Below are 23563 nucleotides of genomic sequence, written 5' to 3' on the forward strand. Positions count from 1 at the left end.
CCATCTGCTGCTGCTGAAAAAAACATGAAAAATGCTTCAGGCAGCAGAATAATGGACTAATCTGAGTAATTTAGGAAATAGTCAAAAATATTCAACCGATGTGACGTCCAGTTTGAAATATTACATGAAATAAATGGATTCCAGTCAAACAGCCTCATTTTGTTAGCCTAGCCGCACTAGACCCATTCTGAAGACGCAAGGGTCTAGGAACGTTCGACAGGGAGGGAGGCGGCTAAAAGGTTGTCTATCAAATCACTCTGCAGCAGTTGGGTAGGTATACAACCAATCAGCAATGAATAGGCTGACGTAGTTCCTAGAGCGCCGGAAATCAGAGGATGCGGTAGTTCGGTGAAGCCTTATTTATACAGTCAATGGGTGAAGCTCAAGTATATTACAGACATGTTAACAGAAAGATTATTCAGAGTCGGTGCTAATGGAGCTCAACGACTGTTGTCGTTTTGTTGTCGACCCTGGCAGAGAATTAAATTCGTTGCCGTGGGTTGTCTAGCGCGGCTAGGCTAGTTTTTTGGAGAAAATTTGCATCAATTTGGAAAAATCTGAGTAATTTTGCAAAAAAGTTTTAACTCACTTCAGACAGATTTCAAGTCATTCGGAGTTTTCAGTAATTTTGCACAAAATTGAAAACATTTTTTTTTACTTCATTTGCGACCAATTTTTATTCGTTATTTTGTAAAATAACGAATAAAAATGGTAAAATACTACATTAACTCTAGTGAGACTCATTTAGAGCAGATTTAGCTGCAAATGTTTCATCTATTTATACAAAGTTTGAATAATTTTGCATAAAATTTTAACTAAATCAAATTTTAACTCACATTTTCAGTAATTTCTGATATTTTAGACACATTTTGACACGTTATTTTGGAGAAGTTTGATTTTTTTGTATAAATTTTCAGATTTTTGTGATTCTGAATTTTTGTATTTTGGATGTTTTTAAATTAATTATTTAGAACAAATTTAGATTTTTTTGGACAAATTTTAAGAAATTTTTGGTAATTTTGGAAAAAATTTACCTCATTTTGGACTTATTTAAAAATTAATTTTGGAATATTTTTGAATCATTTCAAACAAAACAGTAATTTTGTACAATTTTCACATCATTTTGCACAAAATTTCAGAAATTCTGTCCATCTTTGAACTTGTTTTGGACATTTTTTTAGCCGTTTACGGACAAATTCTGAGTCATTTCTGTCGGTCCTTTGGGTGGTTCTGGATCGGTCTTGAGCCATTCTTGACATTTTTAACTGATGGACAGGTTCTGAAGACATTTAAGTTATTTTGGACCATTTTTGGGTCACTTTAGTAATTTGGGACTTGGGTCATTCTAGATCAATCTAGAGATCTTTAGTCTTAATTTTTTTAAGACTGTAAAGATCTCGATTGTTTTTGATTATGCGATGCTTTTCACTCACTGCACACGTCAAATAAAAGCAAATAGGAGCGTTTGTTTTCTCATTTCACTTCTGGTATTTTATTAATTTAAATAATTTAAAATGGACACAAAATATCCAGCCAACAGTCTGCAGTAACAGAGTTTCAGAGGCACCTTTTCCATCCACATTAAGACAGCGCTTCAGTGTGTTTCCTTGGGAAATGTAGACCCGGCGTGCGTTCAGAACTGTGAGAAAACCTGCCCCAGAAACCCTGAAAGTGCAACGAGACGAGTCCGGCCGAGCGCTGGAGTCCCCCATCGGTCTGAGCTCTACGGGAAGCAGGCGGAGTCACATCACAGTATGCTTAACACAGAGAACAGAGGATTTTTGTTTTGTTTTTCATATAAAAGTTACCCTGTTCCCTTACAGCCACTGATCTACGTCTTCACACACGACCACGAGACAGCTGAATATGGATATGTCAATTAAAAACGACTTTTGAAAATACTGGACAGTGAAACAGTTTTAGAAAAGAATCAGACAGACTTCCTGCTCTCTGCTGCTAACTCCTTCCATACCTTCAGTCAGATCTAAACATGAAACAGGAGGCTTTTAGGTATCGAGGATCATTTAATTTGATGAATCCCGGTTTGGACTGAGCAGTACACAGTACCATCACAGCAAACTGAGCAGAGACGCCGTAAAAAGATCCAGTCTGAGACCACAGGAGTCTCACTGAGGGACAGACGAGCGTCTTTCGTTCGTAACAACTGAGATCTCCGAGGTGAAAGTGTTTCTGTTTCTGGAAAAAAAGAGGAGGATTGTGTCCGTTGACGTCTTCCGGTATGGAGATAATTAACGAAGCCGTGATGGTGAGGCGAGTACAAAGGTGACGGTCCGGGTCGGGGTAGAAAGAGTCAGAAAAAGGGAACAAAAACTTCGTCAGCACACTTCGATATTTATATTTACACTCTCACACTCGCACTCATACGCACTGAGGATCCGGCCGAGGTATTAAAGTCGCCTCAACGCTCGCTTTTTATCCGCTTTCTTCTTCCCCGCTACGTTGCTGCTGCTACTGCTGCTGCTGTTGCTGCAGGTGGTGCTAGCTCCGTTAGCGCCGTTGCCCAGAGCCGCCGGCACCGGCGCCGCGCTCGGCCCCGCCCTCTTCGTCGGGTCGCCGGCGTGCTTCTTGGGCTGGGGGCCGTCGTTGGGGTCCTGAGGGGCCCCGGACGTACCGCCGGGCCCCCCCATGGCGTGGATCTCTGTGAGCAGACGGGCTCTGGACTCGTACTCCGCATAGTCCTCCAGCAGCAGGCGGCCGGCCTCCTCGTTCAGAGCCGACTCCGGGTTCGGATGGATCAGGAGACACTTGATGGTCTGAAGGGAAGAGAGGAAAAGATCCGTTAAGATCTGTTACTGGACAGGTAGGAAGATGAAAAACGTGTGCAGCCATGGCACGACTGCAATGCTAACTATTAGCATGTCAATGGGGTTTCTCATAGGAATTAGCATCAAGCTAGCAGACCTTGTTTTTACGTGTATGTTGTTATTTACTGCGTTTGTTCTATTTTCAATTTTACAGCATTTCATTCTGTAATTTTTTGACAATTTTTTTAATTAATTTTGGAAAACTTTTGATTCACTTTGGACAAAAATTGAGTAATTTTTTGAAGCGTTTTACTCAAAACAGACTAATTTTGCATCACTTTTGAGGAAAAAAATGTCAATCTGGAAAATTTTGTAATTTTTTGACAGTTTTTAATTTATTCTGGAAAATTTTTAACTCATTTAGTACAAAATCTGAGTAATTTCAGGAAAAGTTTTACTCATGTAAAACTAATTTTGGTCAAATTTTGCATCACTTAAGGAAAAATAGGTCATTTTAGGGAAAAAATAATCTGAGGATAATTTGGACAAATTTAAATTTTGAGTCATTTCGGAAACATTTTTAGTCATTTTGGGGGAAAATTTAGTAATATTAAGACCTTTTATGGCAAATTTTAAATCATTTTGGACACATTTTGCGTGATTTAGGAGGAATTTTTGAGTAATTTCGGAAACATTTCTAGTCATTTTGGGTGTAAATTCAGTAATAATAGACATTTTCTATTTATTTTTGGCAGGTTTTTAATCATTTTGGACAAATTTGAGTTACTCTGGACTGATTCCAAATCATTTAGGACGGATCTTAACCCTTGAAAATGACCGATTCGTGGATTTTATACCGACTTCAGGACATGTTTTGGATAAATTAGTTTACTGGCTTGTGTCATCTGATGTAAAAGGTTGGATTATGGCCGTTTTTTGTGGATTCTTTTTTTCTGTGTGTAATAATAAACCCGGAAATGTGAGTCGCGCTGTGTGCGTTGAAGCCGTGTATAGAGAACGGATGGATGAATATTTGTTTTTGTCGGACAAATGTGTTTTTCTCACCCGCTGTGGTAATCACATCTGAAAGTGGTTTATACCGGCGGATTCATGAGAATCTAAGCTTTCCATCGGTGTATAGTGTTTGTATAAATTCCTATGCAAATGAGTAGGTGTACCGCCGGTGGTACACTGAAGCTTAAAGGGTTAACTCTCTTTGGAAAAATTCTGAGTCATTTTGGGAACATTTCTTGTCATTTTGAGGGAAAGTTTAATAATAATAGACATTTTCTATTTATTTCTGGCAAATTTTGAATCATTTTGGACAAATTTTGCATTATTCAGGAGGAATTTTGAGTCATTCTGGAAATATTTCTAGACATGTTGGGGAAAAATTGAGTACCATTAGATGTTTTGGGCAAATTATTAACAATTTTGGACAAATTTCAAGTCATTTTGGAAGGATGTGGGTGATTTTTGTGTATGTTTTGCTGACATCCAGCCAAAATGCCCCATGATGTGCATCAGATAAACCTCTGAGGCGTGCTAGGACACATGAAGGAACGATGACGGAGCTCGTCTGTTCCTGTCAACAGACATAAAACAGTTCCTTACCAGCAGGACGTGTCGCAGGCCCAGCTCTGCCTTCCAGTCCCTCTTCAGCACGTTGACACAGATCTCTCCCTTGTGGCCCACGTTGGGGTGAAAAATCTTGGTCAGGAAATACCCCTTGGGTGGAACAGCAGGGAAGTCCTTCCCGAGGACCAGACGCATTCGGAAAACGCCGCCAGCAAACGGAGTTCCCTCTGTCGAAGCATGAAGAATTGATCAGGGAGCAGGACGGAGAGGAAAGAGGGTCAGAGAAGATTTACAGCAGAAACACCGTTAAACACAGCTAGATTCAGAGAGAACACGGATTACTGCACTGTTCAGTTTTACAGTTTGGAGTCGGGTTAGATCAACTGTGATTCATTTCTGCTATTTCAACTCATTCTGGAATCATTCTGCACCAATTCCAAGCGTTTAGGACGCATCTTAGCTCACTTTGGACAAAATCTGAGTCATTTTTAACACATTTTCCATTATTTAGGAGGAATTTGGACATTTGAGTCACTTTACAGTGGCTGTACACACATTTTACCGTGTTTTGGACACATTAGGAGTCATTTTAGAGAATTTGTGATTATTTTTTGCTTAACTTTCAACATTCTGTCCCATTGTGGACAAATCTGAGTCGTTCTGGAAAAGTTCCAGCTCATTGAGAACGTATTCTAACTGGCTTTGGACACATTTTGAGTCACTTTGGACAAATTTTGAATTATTTAGAAGGAATCTGTGAGTCTTTTGGACATTTGAGTCACTTTAGAGGAGCTGTAATTTAACAATCTGTAAAATAACAGATAAAAACATTATTTAATATTTTTGAAAAATCCTTAACATTCATATTTTGTGTCTTTCAGGTAACAGCAAACACCTGTGAAATAACACCTGTTTAAAAAACAACAAAAAGGGAAATTTTAAGGTAAAAATGTAAAAAACAAAGTTTATTTTAAAAAGTGTTTTTTCTGTGATTTTACTTCATGTTATGTGTAATTTAATAAAACTGGGACAATCTGGGGGCTGCACAGTGCCGTAGTGGTCAGTACTGTCGCCTTTCAACAAGAAGATCCCCGGTTCAAATCCCGGCCTGGGATCTTTCTGCATGGAGTTTGCATGTTCTCCCTGTGCATGCGTGGGTTTTCTCCGGGTACTCCGGCTTCCTCCCACAGTCCAAAAACATGCTGAGGATAACTGGTTACTCTAAATTGTCCGTAGGTGTGAATGTGAGTGTGATTGTGTGTCTGTATATGCAGGAATGGGATCAGCAAGTTCTGATTCCAGCGGAAAGTTGTTGATGGGGGGGGTGATATGTGTGCGGCGGATCTGCAGAAAATTCCCATCCCTGGACTCTACACTTCACGGTGATTCGATTACAGGACTGTACATGACAGCTCTCACTGAGTGGCAGCTAGCATTCAGCGCGGTGGATATTAGCAGCCGTTCGATATCACGACTGGCCGACCATAAACATACCTCACCCCCAAAAAAATGTTCTCCTCGAATTTAGACGATTCACAAGAATGACCCTGGCAACGATAAAATCCGCAGAAAATTCTCATCCCTGTATATGTAGCCCTGTGACAGACTCCAGCAGCCCCCATGACCCCAGTGAGGATAAAGCGGTCGGTGGATGGATGGATGGATGGATGGATGGATAGAGGATGGATGGATGGATGGATAGATGGATAGATAGAGGATGGATGGATGGATGGATGGATGGATGGATGGATGGATGGATGGATGGATAGATAGAGGATGGATGGATGGATGGATGGATAGATAGAGGATGGATGGATGGATAGATAGAGGATGGATGGATGGATGGATGGATGGATGGATAGATAGAGGATGGATGGATGGATGGAGGATGGATGGATGGATGGATGGATGGATGGATGGATAGAGGATGGATGGATGGATGGATGGATAGATAGAGGATGGATGGATGGATGGATGGATGGATGGATGGATGGATGGATAGATAGAGGATGGATGGATGGATGGATGGATGGATAGATAGAGGATGGATGGATGGATGGAGGATGGATGGATGGATGGATGGATGGATGGATGGATGGATGGATGGATAGAGGATGGATGGATGGATGGATGGATAGATAGAGGATGGATGGATGGATGGATGGATAGATAGAGGATGGATGGATGGAGGATGGATGGATGGATGGATGGATGGATGGATGGATGGATGGATGGGACAATCTGTAAGATCACTATTTTTCCTGAGGTTTGCCGTTTTGTTTGTTGTTTTTGTCATTTTTTTGTCTCGCTTGTGTTTTTTGTCATTTTGTGTTTTACTGTATTCGTTGTTTTGTGCTTCGTTTTGTAGCTTTGCGTCACTTTTTGCCACTCTGTAACTTTGTGTGTTTCTTTTTTGTGTCGTGTGTCATTTTGTTTCTCGCTTTTGTCGTACTGCGTCTCGTTTTTGTGTCTTTTTTACAGTAAACCCTCTCTGGTTCAGGTCCAGGTGACTAAATGTTGTGTTCCTTTGTAGACACTCTGATCTGGAAGTTTAATGAGGAAATGATAAACTGAGGATGAATGTTGGTGAACCTGAATTTTCTTCAGTTTGTTCATGATGTTTAGTAAAAAGAGAATCCCTGAAACCAGAGGAACCATTGGGAGTTGTGGTTATTTCTCGGTTATTCTGGTTTTATTTCACTGGTCCGGTCCACTGACATCAGACTGGGCTGAACCCCTCCACCACAGAGCGTCTCCTACCCGGTCCTTCGATGGCCGTGTGCAGTTCTGTGATGTCTTCTTCGCTGGGGTAGATCTTGATGCCCTCAGGGGGGTCTGCTGCTAACGCTGAAACCTCTTTGTAGACCAAGCGAAGAACATGAGGGGGCAAATTCTCCACATTGGAGTTCTGGAAGGAGACAAAAGGAAGAATATTTCCAGGAACACGCCGAGTTTCTTCCACACATGCAGCTAATGAGCAGAAAAAGAAGATTTGTTGGCAAAAGGAAATCAGTTTTGAGGAAATATTTCAGCTGCAGAAAGGAAAATATCGACCAAAAGCCGTTTCTCCACACCAGGAAACTGCTGGTTGGACCATTGAAATCCCTGAATGAGACACAAAATAAAGCCATCCTGATGTCTTTGTCAGTGTTCAGCCTCCGTTTTTCGCTCTGATATTTCGGATGCAGATGCACTCCTGCAGTGATTAATTCTCCCCAAATGGAATTATTCAAGTCATCTGCTAAAAATCCCTGAATTTTTTATCAGATTTCAGACAAAAATAAATAACCCAGTGTCAGTTTTTCCAGCATCATGCAGCCTGAGAGCTTTGGAACGCTCCTTTCTATCTGCCGACACACAAACAGTTTGTGGGTTTTTCTGACAGATATCGCAACTTACAGTGAAATTTAAAACAAAAAAGTATGAAATGCACCCAAAACGGTTTTTAAATTGTACAGAACATGGATGAACTATAACAAAATAGAGAAAAATCTATAAAAACCTGACATTGTAGGAACATCTAAGAGTCATTCCATCTCATTTCAACAAATCTGAGGAAATTTTGTTGCATGACCTCCTCTGATCATCTCCAAACTTTTTTTTTAACTATCCCAACATAAGAATAGATTACTTGCAAAGTTTTAACATCATATGATTGCTATTTGCTAAGTTATAAAATATTTAAATCCCTATTTTTCCACTCGGAAATTGATATGTTAGGTAGAAAGGCTTGATTTAGGAAGATAATACTGGGAACTGACTGATGATATAGACTTACAAGTGATCTGAAGGGTTCAAACACCTTAACAATAGAGCAGGAAAAAAAAAATTGGAATGAATATACCCATTTCTCTGTGGTACAGGGCAATTTAAAAATTTGGCGAAAATGGCATTTTTCAAGAATTTAGGCATTTTTTTCACAAATTTTAATAAGTAACAAGGTTCATATGTTATAAAAATCTCAAAGTACCTTAAAAGTTCTCTCTAACCTAAAAATATCCAAGAGCTAGCTAGTCTCCTTAGACCTCAAAACGATGCCTATTTATGAAACAGACTGAAAAACACCATACATATATTGGCACAGAAACCAATGTGGGACATGGAGTAGAAACATGAAACTTTGTCTGTATAACAATAAACATCCGAATAATTGATATCTGAAGTATCAACATTGTTTCTTGAATCCTTCATGGCCAATTTAACCAAGAAATGCACTATGTTTTATAGGCGTTTTTTTAGGAATTCTAACTAATATATTGCAGTTAAAATGAGTTATATTGCCTTAGGTCCCATGTAAAACATGTAATTTGTCCCCAACTTATCACACCACTATTTCTGTCCTTTGAACTGCTTGAATTTCTCTGAAATCAGGCCATCATCTGCACCAGATATGTGGTACTGTCCACCACGGCGTGTTGAAGGAGCAGTGATTGGACAGAGGATGTGGGCTGTAGGCACCCACACTACGTCATCCTTTCTAGGCCATGTGAACTTCTTGCTGGGACCTTTTGGGTGCATGAATTTCACTTGCAAATCTTCAAATTCAGCTGATAAGTCAAATACGATACCGAGGCTGTCCTGAGAATGCAGTCTGGGAGTGATGCCATTTCTTCTTATTCAGTTACTGTATGAAAGACAAAACAATGTCTATATAATAATTAACTTCAGATATGCCCTTTGTAACTTATACTACGATGCTGATGCTTCAGATTCATCTTTCATCTTTAGTTGGTCATGTAAATGGTTCCTAAAAACAAAAACGAGGATCAAAATATATAGTAAATTGATTCAGCAGTTGCTCATCTTTGGCACAAGAAACAAATATGAAAGTAAGTTCACACATACTTCACACATACTAGTTCCTCCAAAAAAAATTTGAACCGCGTACCATGTATCCCACATGCACTTTTTAATGCCTAAAGTTAGGCTATTTTGGGTCTACACCTGAGTTCAACAGCCTATAAATCAATAAATAAGCTTTATTTTAATGTTTTAAAACTTTTACCTTATGCAACTTTCATTAGTAAAGAAGAAAATTCATTCTTTCAATGTCTTTTCACAAGAATAAGTCCTAAAATAGAGGCATGAAAAACCCAAAATAAAGTCGCCCATGAAATAATAAGGATATTTTGGGAAATTCCACAGTCCAGTATTTTTTTATTTTCATTCATTTCTATACTTTTCTCACCAGAAGGGTAAAAGTTTTGGAAGGGGAAAAAATTCTGACCATGTAAAAGGAGTATAAATTGCTTTTTTTAGTAGTTTAAAACCCTAAAATCATAGGCGAGGATTAAGTTTGGACTGACTATGGGTATTAGATTAGATCATTACTGCTTATACTGTATGTTTATAACCATAATACTTTGTATTTGTTCATAAAATTACCCAAATAAAGCCCAAAAAAAATTTTGGGAGGATCTGAGAAAGTGGTGCAACAAGCATTTGTTGAATTGACATGGAATGACTCCTAAGCAGATCTGCAACGATTAACGGATTCATCGTCAACTATTAGACAGTCGAATAGTCTAAATTCTGTCATCACAGCTTCTTAAATGAGAATATTTTCTAGTTTCTTTGCTTCTCTATGACACTAATAAACATCTTTTTGTTTTTTAATCATTGTACAATCCAAATAACTAATTAATTACTTCAGAAAATCATCAACAGTGAAAACAACCGCTAGTTTCTGCATCAATTGAAGTAAGAAGAAGAAAAACAAACCCCGGTCCTGATTCATTCTGAATGTTCTGGAATAGTTCTAATTTGATAATTTTGTCATTCTGCATTTCGCTTTATTCATTGTTTTGTGTTTCGTTTTTGTCACTTTGTAACTTTTTCGTGTCGTTTGTCTCATTTTGTTTCTCACTTTTGTCATTTTATGTCTCATTTTTGCAACATTTGTCTTGTTTTTGTCTGTGTTTTGTGTTTCCTTTTTGTCTCGCTTGTGTTTTTTGTCTCATTTCTGTCATTTTGTGTTTTGCTTTATTCATTGATTTTGCAGTTTTGTTTCACCAATTTGTTATTTTTTGTTTCGTTTGTCAGTTTTTTCTTTTTTTTCTTCTGTCATCGTATGTCTCATTTTTGTAATATTTTGTCTGACATTTTTCTTTTGTCTCATGGTTTTTGTCATTTTGTTTCTAATTTTTTGTCCATTTATGTCTAATATTTGTCTCCTTTTTTGGTTTTGTTTCATGTTGTTTGTCAAACTTTTTTTGTATCATTTTGTGTCTCATTTTTTCTTGTTTTTTGTCTGACTTGTCTTTTGTCATTTTGCATATCGTTTTTGTCATATTGTTTCATGCTTTTGTCATTTTTTTTGCCTCTTTGTAATTTTTTTGTCTAGTTTTTTGGTCATTTTGTTTCTCACTTTTGTCATTTTCTGTCTCATTTTAGTAATATTTTGCCTTGTTTTTTTGTCTTTTATAAAGTAAAATACTATTTTATTCAGCTGTAGATAGCTGTGACTAAATGTTGTGTTACTTTGTAGACACTCTATCATCTGGAAGCTGTCATGTGGAAATGATAAACTGAAGCATAACGTTGTTGAAATTAAACTAATTTTTCTAAACAAATTTCGGGTTGCTCATGACGTTTCGTAAAAAGAGAATTCCTTACATGTGAACACTTTCAGAATGTACTTTTTGCACGGAAACAAAGGGAATATGTGCATCAGTTGTAATTTGCGTACTGGATTGTTTTAATTTGCATTTCTGATTTGAAATCAATTCATTGAGCAGCTCACATCTGTTTTAAAGCACACTAGAGCAACCTGGCATCAGGAAAACCCTCCATCAGCATCACTGGAGATCCTCCCTGATTATCTCTTATTCATACTCCATTAAAAACACATGATAGTTTCTATGTTTGGCTCATTTTACTCATATTTATGTTGTATTTATGTGCGAACTGAGCCCTGCTGCCGTTCTGGTTTAGCTCCAAAGTTTCCCCATTCACAGTAGCTTGTTGACAACCTCTACTGGAGTCACACTAGTCCTTATTTTAAACTAAAAACCTTCTTATCGTGACAGCCAGATTACACAACAACATTAGCAAGAGGACCATAGCTTTGGTTAGTCAGTAGGTAACTTTACGTTAGCATCGTTAGCCTAGCTTCATCCAGGTAACGTTACAGCTGCTTTAAAATGTGTCGTACAGCGGTAATTACGACAAAAGTGTTCGTTAAATCGCGTTAACATAGACGGCGATTGAAATACTGACCAGAAACTCCAGTAAATAGACGCAACCCAAATAAATACACATTTAAAAAAGCATCGACGGCTGGCGACGGCTAACCAGCTAACAGCTAGTCCCGTTAGAAACGAGAACGGAGCTCGGTCCTCGGTCTTACCATCTTCAAAAAGCCGATCTGCTGGGCGGGTGGAGGTCCGGCTGGAGTCGGAGAGAAGGAGCCTGATCCGTTAATGTCTCGAAAAAAGTAGATTTGGTGGAAACTTCGCCGGCTCTCGCTGCTTCTTTTCTTCGTTACGTTGACACAGGAACAAAAATACGATCCACAGTTTAACCTACTGCCACCGACCAATGGGCGCCTTAGTGACATGAAACGTCACAAACACTGAGCCAATCGTAATGCGGTATTTTCGTTACGTCACGGCGGGGAGCCCTATCAGTCCGAGAGAGTGAAAACTATGAGCGATGACTGGCGCTGATTGGTCCGTTTGAAAAACGCACAGCCCCGATCAATACTGGAGACACATCGGTTGTATTCCACACAATATACCGATGTTGAATTGAATTAAATGAACGTAGATGTGCAGTAAAATAACAAGAATGTTCTCCAAACTACAGGGAAATAATAAACCTGATCGTAGAGATGTTTATCTTGGAATCTAGAACTGAAAACTTAAACTTTCATGAAACCTAACATTTACCTTGAAAGTATTCAACCAGTAATGAGTACAGCCTTGTGAACTTAAATGTGAAAAGATTATAAATTTAACCACCTCTCAATAACTGTATTGAATCATTTAAATATAAATACATTATAAAGACTATACAAAAATTCAGCCCAAGGTAGAAACTCAAAGAACAAAAGTGAATCCAGCTGTGATCAGTGAAGCTAAAATGAGTCCAGCTGTGATTTCCAACCATAAGCATAAAGAAAAAAACGGCCATTGTGCTTCACTGTCAGGACTATAGATCGACTGTGGTAGTCCTGGTCGGGTTTACAGAAAACATCTGGACTCCATCTGAGCTCAATGAAGTTATGTTGGTCTCATTATCCTTCAATGAGCAGCAGAACTCTATCAGTGCTGGAACTATGGACTGGGTCTATCTATGTCTGCATCATGGCTCCACATGGAAAAGAACTGAACAGAGGAAGACAGATTTTTTTCTTCCTCTGTTCAGTTCTTTTCCATGTGGAGCCATGATGCAGACAGACTGAGAGACTCAGCAAAGATGAAACAGATCCAGGAAGATCAGTGATCAACTAAAAACCAGAGAAGCACAGATTCAGCAGGAATCAGGAGGTCTAGAAGGAGTCATAGTACCACTAATCAGGAGGTCTAGAAGGAGTCATAGTTCCACTAATCAGGAGGTCTAGAAGGAGTCATAGTTCCACTAATCAGGAGGTCTAGAAGGAGTCATAGTTCCACTAATCAGGAGGTCTAGAAGGAGTCATAGTTCCACTAATCAGGAGGTCTAGAAGGAGTCATAGTTCCACTAATCAGGAGGTCTAAAAGGAGTCATAGTTCTACTAATCAGGAGGTCTAGAAGGAGTCATAGTTCCACTAATCAGGAGGTCTAGAAGGAGTCATAGTTCCACTAATCAGGAGGTCTAGAAGGAGTCATAGTTCCACTAATCAGGAGGTCTAGAAGGAGTCATAGTTCCACTAATCGGAGCTCCTAAAATGACTCCACAGACACTGAACTATTTTCTCCACCCAGCTGTAAAAACAGACTTCAGCTGCTTCAGACTTGGATCAGGGGTTCTCCATGGAAACCAGAGTTAGTGTGAAGCTCAGACAGTGTGAAGGAACCTTCAGAACATCAACCTCTATAGACAGAGGACCAGAACTAAACCTGGCTGCTGCTCAGAACTAAACTTCCAGATGAAAGTGATGATCTGGATAAAAGATAAACCAGTACAGAACCATCACTCCTGTGTTCTAATGCTACATTGTGTTAGCTAATGGTGTTGAAAGGCTCATTGATGGTTAGAAAACCCTTGTTCAGTTATGTTAGCACATGGATAAAAGTGGGAGTTTTCATGGAAAACATGGAATTGTCTGGATGACCCCAAACTTTTGAAATGTAGTTCATATATAAAAAAAACTCCTTCCCTGAAATCTCTGAAATAAAATGTGTATATCTCTTGTTTTTTTTTCCATTTTATTTTACTTGTATAAACATCTGTGTAGAGCTAAAACAGACCTTGTAAATACACTCAGGATGCGTCCAAACCGAGGCTGAGGAGGGAACGTCACTGAACTGCAGAATATTTCATCAGTGGAGAGAATAATTTGACTGATACACAGAAAACTGAATTTGAATTGCAGCTTATCTGAAAGCATCCAAATGGAAACTTCAGACGCAGCTCAGCGGAGAAGATAAAGGCCGACGTTCATAGGAGCAGACGGACGACATAAAACAACAAAAAGCTTCGTTCTCCGTCATCATGCAAACAACAGCCAGCTGGTTTCTGCTCACAAAACACCAGCATTCACTGTAAATCAGCAGAACACGGTGTCTGGAGGCTGTTTTTGAAATGTCTGTAATGTTAATTCCAGATATTAAATGTTAAACAGCTTGTCAGAAACCATAAGGGTGTCCACCATGAGGCTCGTGGTCCAAAAGTGGTCCTCCAGAGGGTCCAATCCGGCCCTCAAAGTATAAAAATTACAGAGAAGACATTAACTGCAGATTGTAAATTAGTAAAACTATAAATTTAAAATCATTTCTAGACCATGACAAGTTGTTCTCATTTTTGTCATTTTGTGTCTCATTTTTGTCATTTTGCGTCTCATTTTTGTCGTTTTCTGTCTCATTTTTGTCATTTTGCGTCTCATTTTTGTCGTTTTCTGTCTCATTTTTGTCCTTTTCTGTCTCATTTTTGTCGTTTTGTGCCTCATTTTTGTCCTTTTCTGTCTCATTTTTGTCGTTTTCTGTCTCATTTTTGTCCTTTTCTGTCTCATTTTTGTCGTTTTCTGTCTCATTTTTGTCGTTTTCTGTCTCATTTTTGTCCTTTTCTGTCTCATTTTTGTCGTTTTGTGCCTCATTTTTGTCCTTTTCTGTCTCATTTTTGTCCTTTTCTGTCTCATTTTTGTCGTTTTGTGCCTCATTTTTGTCCTTTTCTGTCTCATTTTTGTCCTTTTCTGTCTCATTTTTGTCGTTTTGGGTTTCCATTTTGTCTTGCTTTTGTTTTTTGTCATTTTGTGTTTTGGTTTATTCATTGTTTTGTGTGTCGTTTGTGTCATTTGTGAAATTTTTCTGTCACTTTTGAACTTTTTTGTCTATTTTTTTTGTTTTGTGTTGTTTGTCTCATTTCTTGTCATTTTGTGGTTCATTTTTTGTCAGATTTTGTCTTATTTTTGTTGATTTTTGTCTACCTTTTTTCGTTTGTCTCATGTTTTTGTCGTTTTGTTTATTGTCTCACTGTGCTGTCCATTTTTTGCTGCGTTTCATACTTTGGTCATTTTTTGTCTCATGTTTGTCCATTTTTCGGACTTTTTTGTCTCACCTTTTGTCTCTTTATTCCTTTGTTTCATGTCGTTTGTCTCATTTTTTGTCGTTTTGTGTCTCACCTTTGTCGTTTTGAGTCTTGTCTGTGCCGTTTTGTGTCTCGTTTTTGTGATATTTTGTTGTTTTTTGTCTCTTTTGACATCCAGACTTTATTGTACTTCGTCTGGAAACAAAAGAATTACAATAAATAAATAAATTTCAATCACAAATAATCATTCAAAAGGACATTATTGATTAATTCCAGATATAAATGTTAAACAGCTTGTCAGAAACACCCACAACGTCATCAGAAATACTAAAAAACAAGAAGCTCTGTGAGACTGAACAGATGCTCTGAAGCTGCAGGAGAAGCCTCCTTCGCTGCACTGAGGACACAGTGTTCCTGCTGAAATTGCTCTTAATACCTGCTACCGAGTTCAGTAGAATAAATGTGAAAGACGCTGCGATGATTCAGTTTACTACCCAGATAAATATCCAGCTTTGTCACGACTTCAGACGTTCATTAACACACACATGGAGATTAAGCTTCAAACAAAGCAGGAGCTCCTGTTGTTTTAGAACATTTCAGGTCATTGAGCGTTCAGGATGTTATTAATAAATCATGCATCAGGATAAAAACCTTCATTATATTAGGAATCCAGACTCACCTCAGTAAACAAATAGAGGCTGATTTTCAATATGAAGCTCCTGGATGTGATGTTTTTGGAGTCCTTCGAGATATCAGCTGGTCAAAATCTGTAATTATATTTATGATTGTGTTTCTGGATTTATGTTTGACTAACAGGCTGGAATTGGAATAAAACACAGTCAGACATTGTGGAAATGTAATGATTGAATATAAAGGTCGTGAGCGTTTTAAATGTTTTGTGAGGATGTAATTGTGCAGTAAATTATTTATGTATGTCTATATTAGATACAATTGCCCTATATTAGTCATAGTTGCTATATATGTATATATAATTCGATGTACAGTGATACATTCAGATTGTTTTTTGGAAAGTTTATTTTGAACATTTTGACATAAAAAGAAAACTACAACAAAAGACAATACAAAATGTGCTCAAAAAGGAGCGGGAAGAAGTCAAAGTTTATCTAGTATAATCGCACTTCTTCTTCGGAATGCTCCCATTTCTAAACAATTGTCACAATAACAATAAAAGTAATAGTGAACATGATTTATAATAAACGTACACCAATATGTTCGTCTACATTGTTACGAAAGGACCGAACAACAGCAAAACACAACAGAAAGACTCAACTGATAATATGCATAAATAAAGAAAATAAATAATTAAAGAAATAAATATTTAATAACAGTAACCATGTTATTTAATGTAGATGTAATAAAGTATGAATGTAATAAAGTATGTAATAAAGATAGGGACTACTTTAAAATATTTAGAATGTTTTATAATCTATATTAGGGAATATTTATTTCCTAATGGCATGTGTATTTATTTCAGGATTTTATTGATATTTATTTCATGGGGATTCTTTAGTTATTAATGTATTGATTTTTTGTAATGTATTTATTATCGATTAAACTGCAGATTATGAAATACCGGAGCTGAGCACTAGAGGGCGCCGCTGCACCGCGTCTCTCAACCATTAGCTCCATCAGTGTTTAACCCATAGACTGTATACAACCCGTTGGTTAGTTAGTAGGTTAGTTATATAGCGGTAACTAACCCTCCTCTCATCCGAGTAGCACTGAACCGGTCCAGCTCAATAAGGTTAAAGTGGAGGTTTCCCATCGGAAACCTGTGAGTCTGTAAAGGGGTGTGACGACGACAACAACAACAACAACAACAGCAGCAGCAGCAGCGGCAGCAGCGTTTCCTGGATGTAGCTGTCCGTATCCAGCATCAGTTTACCGGAGAACCGCTTCATCAGCAGGTCGGTGGCTTCATTCGCCCGCTGCTCGAGGGATAATTCTCCGGTCTTCCCAGACTGTCAGCGGCTAAACTCTCCGTTAAAATCAGAGCTCTGGTCGGTGTAGCCGCCGCCGTTAGCTCAAGTTCCAGCTAGCTGTTAGCATGCTAACTAGCAGCTAACTAGCATGCTAACAGCCAAGTGGAACTTTAGCTAACGGTTAGCTGTTAGCAGCTATCCGTTAGCATGCCAGCTGCTAACGCTGCTTTGTCTTATTTTTCTTTTGTCTTCTTCTTTAGTCTTAGCATGAGCGAAGGAGAAGTGTTCCATGAGAAGCAACGACTGGAGCTGTGCGCGATCCATGCCCTGAACAACGTGCTCCAGGAGCGGGTGTTCACCAAGGAGACGGCCGACGACATCTGCAAACGGTGCGGCTTGCGTTCATCCGGAGGGTCGGTGTGTGTGGAGGGGAGGCTGGGAGTGTTTCACAGCAACAGCAGGAGCATTTAAACTGCAAATACGTCAACTCGCAGGCCGGTTTTTAATAGTTTTATTTTAAAAGTAGTTTCTTAGCCACGAGGTATGTAGTTACAAATTAGTTTTATTGTTATTAAATCAGCTGTTTGGTTAGAAAATGTTGAAGAATGTGGATCAGAGTTTCCTAAAGTCCCACATGACAAATGTCAGTTTTAATTGCTGACTGTTTTCTGGATGAATGGTCTGTTGTTTGGTCTCTAAAATGTCAGAAAATGGTCGTAAATGTCAATCCATGTTCCCAAATGTCTGGTTTAGTCCAAAGTTCTTCAGCTCACTGTCACAGAGGAAAGAAACCAGAAAATATTTATTAATCTGAAAAATGTGACTGTTTTCTCTTTAAAAAAATTGAAGCTCTGACCCCACTAACACAGTAAAACTGCACCTTTAGAGCCAGCCTGAGGCACACCTGTGCAATAATCAGCATCTTGATCTGCCACACCTGTGAGGAGGATGGATTAGTGCTCAGTAACAGATTTAGACAAATCTATGAACAAAATTTGAGAGAAACAGACCTTTTGTGTTCATAGAAAAAGTCTCAGAAGAGTTTACATCTTTGTTCAGTGTCCTTAACCCTGTAAAACCCACAGAAAGACAACATCAGTTTTATCCATCCATTATATATATAATTTCTGCAATATTTTTCCGGATGTGTTTTTATTTTTTGCTCTTTTTTGCTCATTTTCTTCTATATTTGGGTCTTACAGGGTTAATAAAGTCCAGATGTCAAACAGTTTTCTTCATTTATGGTGCTGTAGCTCCTCTTTCTGAGGTAAGCCAGTATCTGCTGTAAATCTAATATTTACCTCTGGGGTAGAAGAGCAGCGCTGAGCTTTCAGACAGCAGCATCTATTGTGTTCATCTAGCTGCTGTTTTCAGCCTCTAAACATGAGACTGGATGAGTCACGATGCTTCTGACAAACAAAACACATTTACCAGAGCAAACCGGAGAAACGCAGCGCTGCTAAATGGATGATTGTGTGGGAGGAGGCCAGACCGTGGAGACAGAAAATGACGACGATTGTGGCAGAAAGAGGAGCTTCCCACGTCCCCGCAGCGGTGGGATTCAAACTGAGACTTTTTGTTTTAAATCTCTGCAGGTTGGCGCCTCAGTGTGTGGTGAACCCTCACCGCTCAGTGCTCGGTACCGGAAACTATGACGTCAACGTCATCATGGCGGCGCTGCAGAGCCGAGAGCTGGCGGCGGTGTGGTGGGACAAACGCAGGTGAGTGGGATCCATCCATCATCTGGATTTAAGACCAATCCATAAAGCGTGGCCAAAATGAGGTGAAATCCATCCCACATGACTTAAGTTTATCCAAAAAAATTACTTTATTTTGATAAATTCTGACTCAGGTAAAACTTCCAGAAGCTCACAGACAGATTTAATTCGTCCTCTTTGACTGCAGGACGGTCCAGAGTCTGGTCATGTCCAAGGTCCAGGGCTTCATCCTTAACGTCCCGTCTCGGGTCTCGCTCGGCATCGTCTCGCTGCCTCTGAGGCGACGCCATTGGCTGGCGGTCCGGCAGGTGAACGGTCAGTACTACAACCTGGACTCCAAGCTGAAGAGTCCGGTCTGCATCGGAGGAGAAGCAGAACTCCGGTACGGAACCAGAACCCGTGTCACATGGGTCTGACATCAGCGTTTGTTTGTCTCTGGGATCAGATCTCAGCTCACTGCTCCTTCTACGGTTCTGTTTTATTCATCGCTTTTATACTCATCTGGTCCAGTTTTCATCTTTTTATAAAAAATCCTCGATATTTACACAAAAATCCTTAATAATCACTAAATCAGCTCAAGATTGTTGATGTTAGACTGATCTAAGATGAGTTAAAAGCTGTCCAAAGGGACTCAAAATTGTCACTTGAGACAGTTAAAAAATTATTTTAAATGACTTGGAGTTGCATACAATGTCTCCTAAAAAAATAAAATAAAATGCTGCATTTCTAAAAAATAAATAAATAAATAAAATGCTACATCTCCAAAAAATGCTGCATTTCTAAAATAAAATAAAAAACAAATAAAATGCTGTATTTCTAAAAAAACAAATAAAATGCTGCATTTCTAAAACAATAAAAAATAAAAATGCTGTATTTCTAAAAGAAATGCTACATCTCCAAAAAAAATGCTGCATTTCTAAAATAAAATAAAATGCTGCATTTCTTTAAAAAACATCTGAATTTTTTTAAAAAACAGAACAAAACCTGTATGTGTTTGTGTTTCTGTATTTCAAAAATATATGCAGCATTTAAAAAAAGTGCTGCATTTCTGAAATACATAAAATTCTGTATTTCTAAAAATGAAATAAAATGCTCCATTACTACCAAAAAACAATCGCTGCATTTAAAAAAAAAAGTTGCATTTCTAAAAGTAGAAAGCCCCTTCAGAGAGAACAGTCCTCCTCCAAAGCTGCTCATTCCTCCACACGGCGTCGTCAGAAATGCAGCGTTTGTTTATGGAATGAATGAGCAGCCTTGGAGGAGGACGGCTCTCTGAGGGTTTTCTACTCTTTATTCTAATAAAGTTTTGTTCGTTGTTTCTCTTCAGGACGTTTCTCAGCGAACAGCTTTCTCAGGACGTTGCAGAGATGCTGCTGGTGGTCCGGAGGGAGGTGGAGGAGGACGGATCGTGGCTCAACGCTGACAGGAAGTGACTCCTTCAGACAGGAAGTGACTCCTTCAGACAGGAAGTGACTCCGAGTAGCATGACGGAAGAAGAAGAACTCCTCTGGGAAAACGACAGACTTCTTCTTTTTGTTTTATTTTTTAAACAAACACCTCGTTTTGAGAAAAATGTCTTCAGGGAATGCACTAAAAATAATCTCACAGAGGAAAACCCAAAGAGAAGCAGAGGAGAAGTTTTACTCCCAACAGCTGCTCGATTGTCTAAGTCTTTCTCCGTTTTCCACCCGACTCTCGGTACGATTTGAAGCCACTTTCTGCTGCAGGAACCCGTTTAGCTGCAGGAACGTTCCCAGTAGAACCTCATTTATTTAGAAACGAGCTCTAAATCTAACGTTAAACTCTTCAGGTGACTTTCCTTTATCTTCTTTTTGCCATACAGTGGTGCTCAGAAGTTTACATTTCCTGGCAGCAATAGTGAAATATAGTTCCTTTTTTTAAAACTAGAAAATGTGTTTAATCATACAAACATTTTCTTTCGTTTAGGGCCACACAGTTTTATTTGCTCTGATGGTTCATGTTTTCGTTCACGAACATTTTGCTGATTCTGTCAGAGAATGTAAACGTCTGAGCTCAGCTGTAGATTCTGACACGACAAACCTCCGTTGTTCTGCTTCTGGAGACGCAAACGTCTCATTTTTCAGCAGATTTTGCTGCTTTTATGTCCAAAAACGTTCATTTAGTTAGTTGACATAAATCTAGTCAACAGTTACCAAAAACTTGTCCAGAATGATTCGATTATTGTCTAAATTATGTCAGTTATGGATGAACTTGTGTCATTTTGGACAGATTTCACCGACTTTCAGACACAATTTTGATAAATTTTAGGAATTTTAGAAAAGTTCAAGTTAACATTGATTAGAAAATGCCCCAAATGACCCAATTCTCATTAAAAACAACAAAACGAGTTCAAAATGACTAAAACTGATGTAAAATTCCTAAAATGTGCTCAGAATCAGGAGAAATCTGTCCAGCATGACCTCAGTTTATCCAGAATACATCAAATATTGTCCAGAGTGACCCTAATGACACTAATTCAGGACAAACTGAGCTCATTCCAGACTCATTTTAGAAAAGTTTTAGTCATTTTGGACTTATTTTGATTATTTTTTGATGAGATTTGGGTCATTTTGGGCATTCTTTGGTAGTTTTATTTACCTGAACTTTTCTATAATTCCTAAAATTTGTCTCAATTGTATTAAAAAAGAATCAAAATTTGTCCAAAATGGCTAAAACTCGTTCAAAATGCATAAAAAATTGTACAGAATGATCCTGATGTCACTAAATTTTGGATAAGCTTTTGTAATCTTAGACAGATTTCACCTCATTTAGGATTTTTAGATCAGTTTTAGTCATTTTGGACTAGTTTTGGCTCCTTTTTGATGAGATTTGGATCATTTTGGGCATTTTTTAGGACTTTTGTTTACCTGAACTTTTAAAGACGAACATTTAAAGGACTCTAAAAAGTGAGAAAAACATTCATTAATCGCATGCTACCGAGCTAATCTCCAAAGTACTTTAGTTTTTCTTGTTTTTCTGCCTTCAGTCCCCACATTTATTAGTATTTAAATGTTTTATTTTCTGCACAAACAGCTGGAACTTTGCGAGTTCCTGCGGTGGATTCTCCTTTAGTTTGAACACTGGGACAAGAACCTGAGCGGTTCGTCTGATGACACTTTATAACCGACGGCCTCTAACTCTCTATGCACTGCAGCTGGACGTCTTGTCTCCTACAGGTACCTGAAGGCATCGCCCCGTGAGGCGTTGAAGGACCACGCCGCTGTTTCTGCAGGTTTTAATCCGTTTACTGCACATAAAAATCCCGTTTTTAGAGATTTAAAGTCCTGTGATCCACCACAGCGGACCTCCTGCCAGCTTTTGTTTCACTTTTTGTTATTATCGTGTGCTGAAGCCGACGTCGCGTTCGTTGTGACGGATCACCTCCAGAATCAAAGTTTAATCCGACGAGAGCAGCAGCTAACGAGGAGTTTTACTGTCGGTTAATTAATCAGCTGTTTGGGCTCTAAAACGTCAGAAAATGGGGAAAAGATCAAAAGCTCAGATTAAAAACAACCCAAAAAATGTGAAGTTTAATCAAATGAAAATGTTCAAGTTTTCATCAGATTCTTAATACTGAGAATATCTGATGAAGTATAAATGTATAGACTGGAACAGATAAAAGTAATGATCATATGAGAAGTTGATGTTTTCTTTAATTCTGCTGTCAGGGCTGCAGCTAATGGTTGTTTTTCTGATGGGGGGGTTTGTCTCTAAAATGTGCCTCAGAGTCTTGTACAAAAATATTCAGCAGATGAGGAAAAAAAACAGAAAATATTCACATTTAAGAAGCAGCAACTGGAGAATTTAGAGTTTTTCAATCAAAGTAAATCAGCTGGCAGTAAGTCGTTGCAGCTCTACAGTAAAACTCCTCTTAGTTAAACTTTTTAGGTTATTATTGTGTAGAAAGGTGCAGAAACGGCGGCTCTGACTGTATTTAATAACCTCTGTTTGTTCCTGTTGATCTATGCATATCCAAAACCAGAAACACACTAGTGACTAACTCAGAGGTTCCTAATATTAAAGCTTATTTATAATAAACATTTTTGTTTTCAGTACAAAGTTCTGATGTGTTTTCTGTAAATATGAGCCTCAATAATCTGCTGTTTAATATTCCAGATTCTGTAAAAGAAATCTCTGAAAGTATCTGATTTATTAAGTTTTATATGTGTGTGTGTGTGTGTGTGTGTGTGTGTGTGTGTGTGTGTGTGTGTGTGTGTGTGTGTGTGTGTGTGTGTGTGTGTGTGTGTGTGTGTGTGTGTATCTACACTATATTGCCAAAAGTATTCGCTCACCTGCCTTGACTCTCATATGAACATCAGTGACATCCCATTCCTAATCTATGGGGTTCAATATGATGTCGGTCCACCCTTTGCAGCTAGAACAGCTTCAGCTCTTCTGGGAAGGCTGTCCACAAGGTTTAGGAGTGTGTTTATGGGAATCTTTGACCGTTCTTCCAGAAGCTCATTTGTGAGGTCACACACTGATGTTGGACCAGAAGGCCTGGCTCTCAGTCTCTGCTCTAATTCATCCCAAAGGTGTTCTATCGGGCTGAGGTCAGGACTCTGTGCAGGTCAGTTCAGTTCATCCACAGCAGACTCTGTCATCCATGTCTTTATGGACCTTGCTTTGTGCACTGGTGCACAGTCATGTTGGAAGAGGAAGGGGCCAGCTCCAAACTGTTCCCACAAAGTTGGGAGCATGGAATTGTCCAAAATGTCTTGGTATGCTGAAGCATTCAGAGTTCCTTTCACTGGAACTAAGGGGCCAAGCCCAGCTCCTGAAGAACAAGCCCACACCATAATCCCCCCTCCACCAAACTTTACACTTGGTACAATGCAGTCCCACAAGTATGGTTCTCCTGGTAACCAC

At 38.8% G+C, this 23563-nt stretch overlaps 2 protein-coding genes across 3 annotated transcripts; one reads left to right on the forward strand and one right to left on the reverse strand.

Moving 5' to 3' along the window:
* Window positions 1-1464: 1464 nt before the first annotated feature.
* ube2s (ubiquitin-conjugating enzyme E2S) lies at window positions 1465-11875 on the reverse strand. The gene is made up of 4 exons (XM_022199712.2): window positions 11692-11875; window positions 7104-7251; window positions 4380-4570; window positions 1465-2774 (listed from the first exon to the last, which is right to left on the reverse strand). Exons 1-4 carry the CDS (start codon window positions 11692-11694, stop codon window positions 2409-2411), a joined length of 708 nt encoding a protein of 235 aa, XP_022055404.2. The 5' UTR covers window positions 11695-11875; the 3' UTR covers window positions 1465-2408.
* A 4767-nt stretch (window positions 11876-16642) lies between these two features.
* On the forward strand, window positions 16643-22753 carry josd2 (Josephin domain containing 2). 2 transcript variants are annotated; one of them, XM_022199711.2, is made up of 5 exons: window positions 16643-17033; window positions 17216-17344; window positions 18551-18676; window positions 18861-19055; window positions 20001-22753. In XM_022199711.2, exons 2-5 carry the CDS (start codon window positions 17223-17225, stop codon window positions 20104-20106), a joined length of 549 nt encoding a protein of 182 aa, XP_022055403.1. In that variant the 5' UTR covers window positions 16643-17033; window positions 17216-17222; the 3' UTR covers window positions 20107-22753. The 2 variants fall into 2 exon arrangements, with proteins under 2 accessions (XP_022055403.1, XP_022055402.1); XM_022199710.2 differs by having other exon boundaries at window positions 16643-16940.
* Window positions 22754-23563: the final 810 nt, after the last annotated feature.

Source organism: Acanthochromis polyacanthus, chromosome 12, assembly GCF_021347895.1.
Source record: "Acanthochromis polyacanthus isolate Apoly-LR-REF ecotype Palm Island chromosome 12, KAUST_Apoly_ChrSc, whole genome shotgun sequence".
Lineage (NCBI taxonomy): Eukaryota > Metazoa > Chordata > Actinopteri > Pomacentridae > Acanthochromis > Acanthochromis polyacanthus.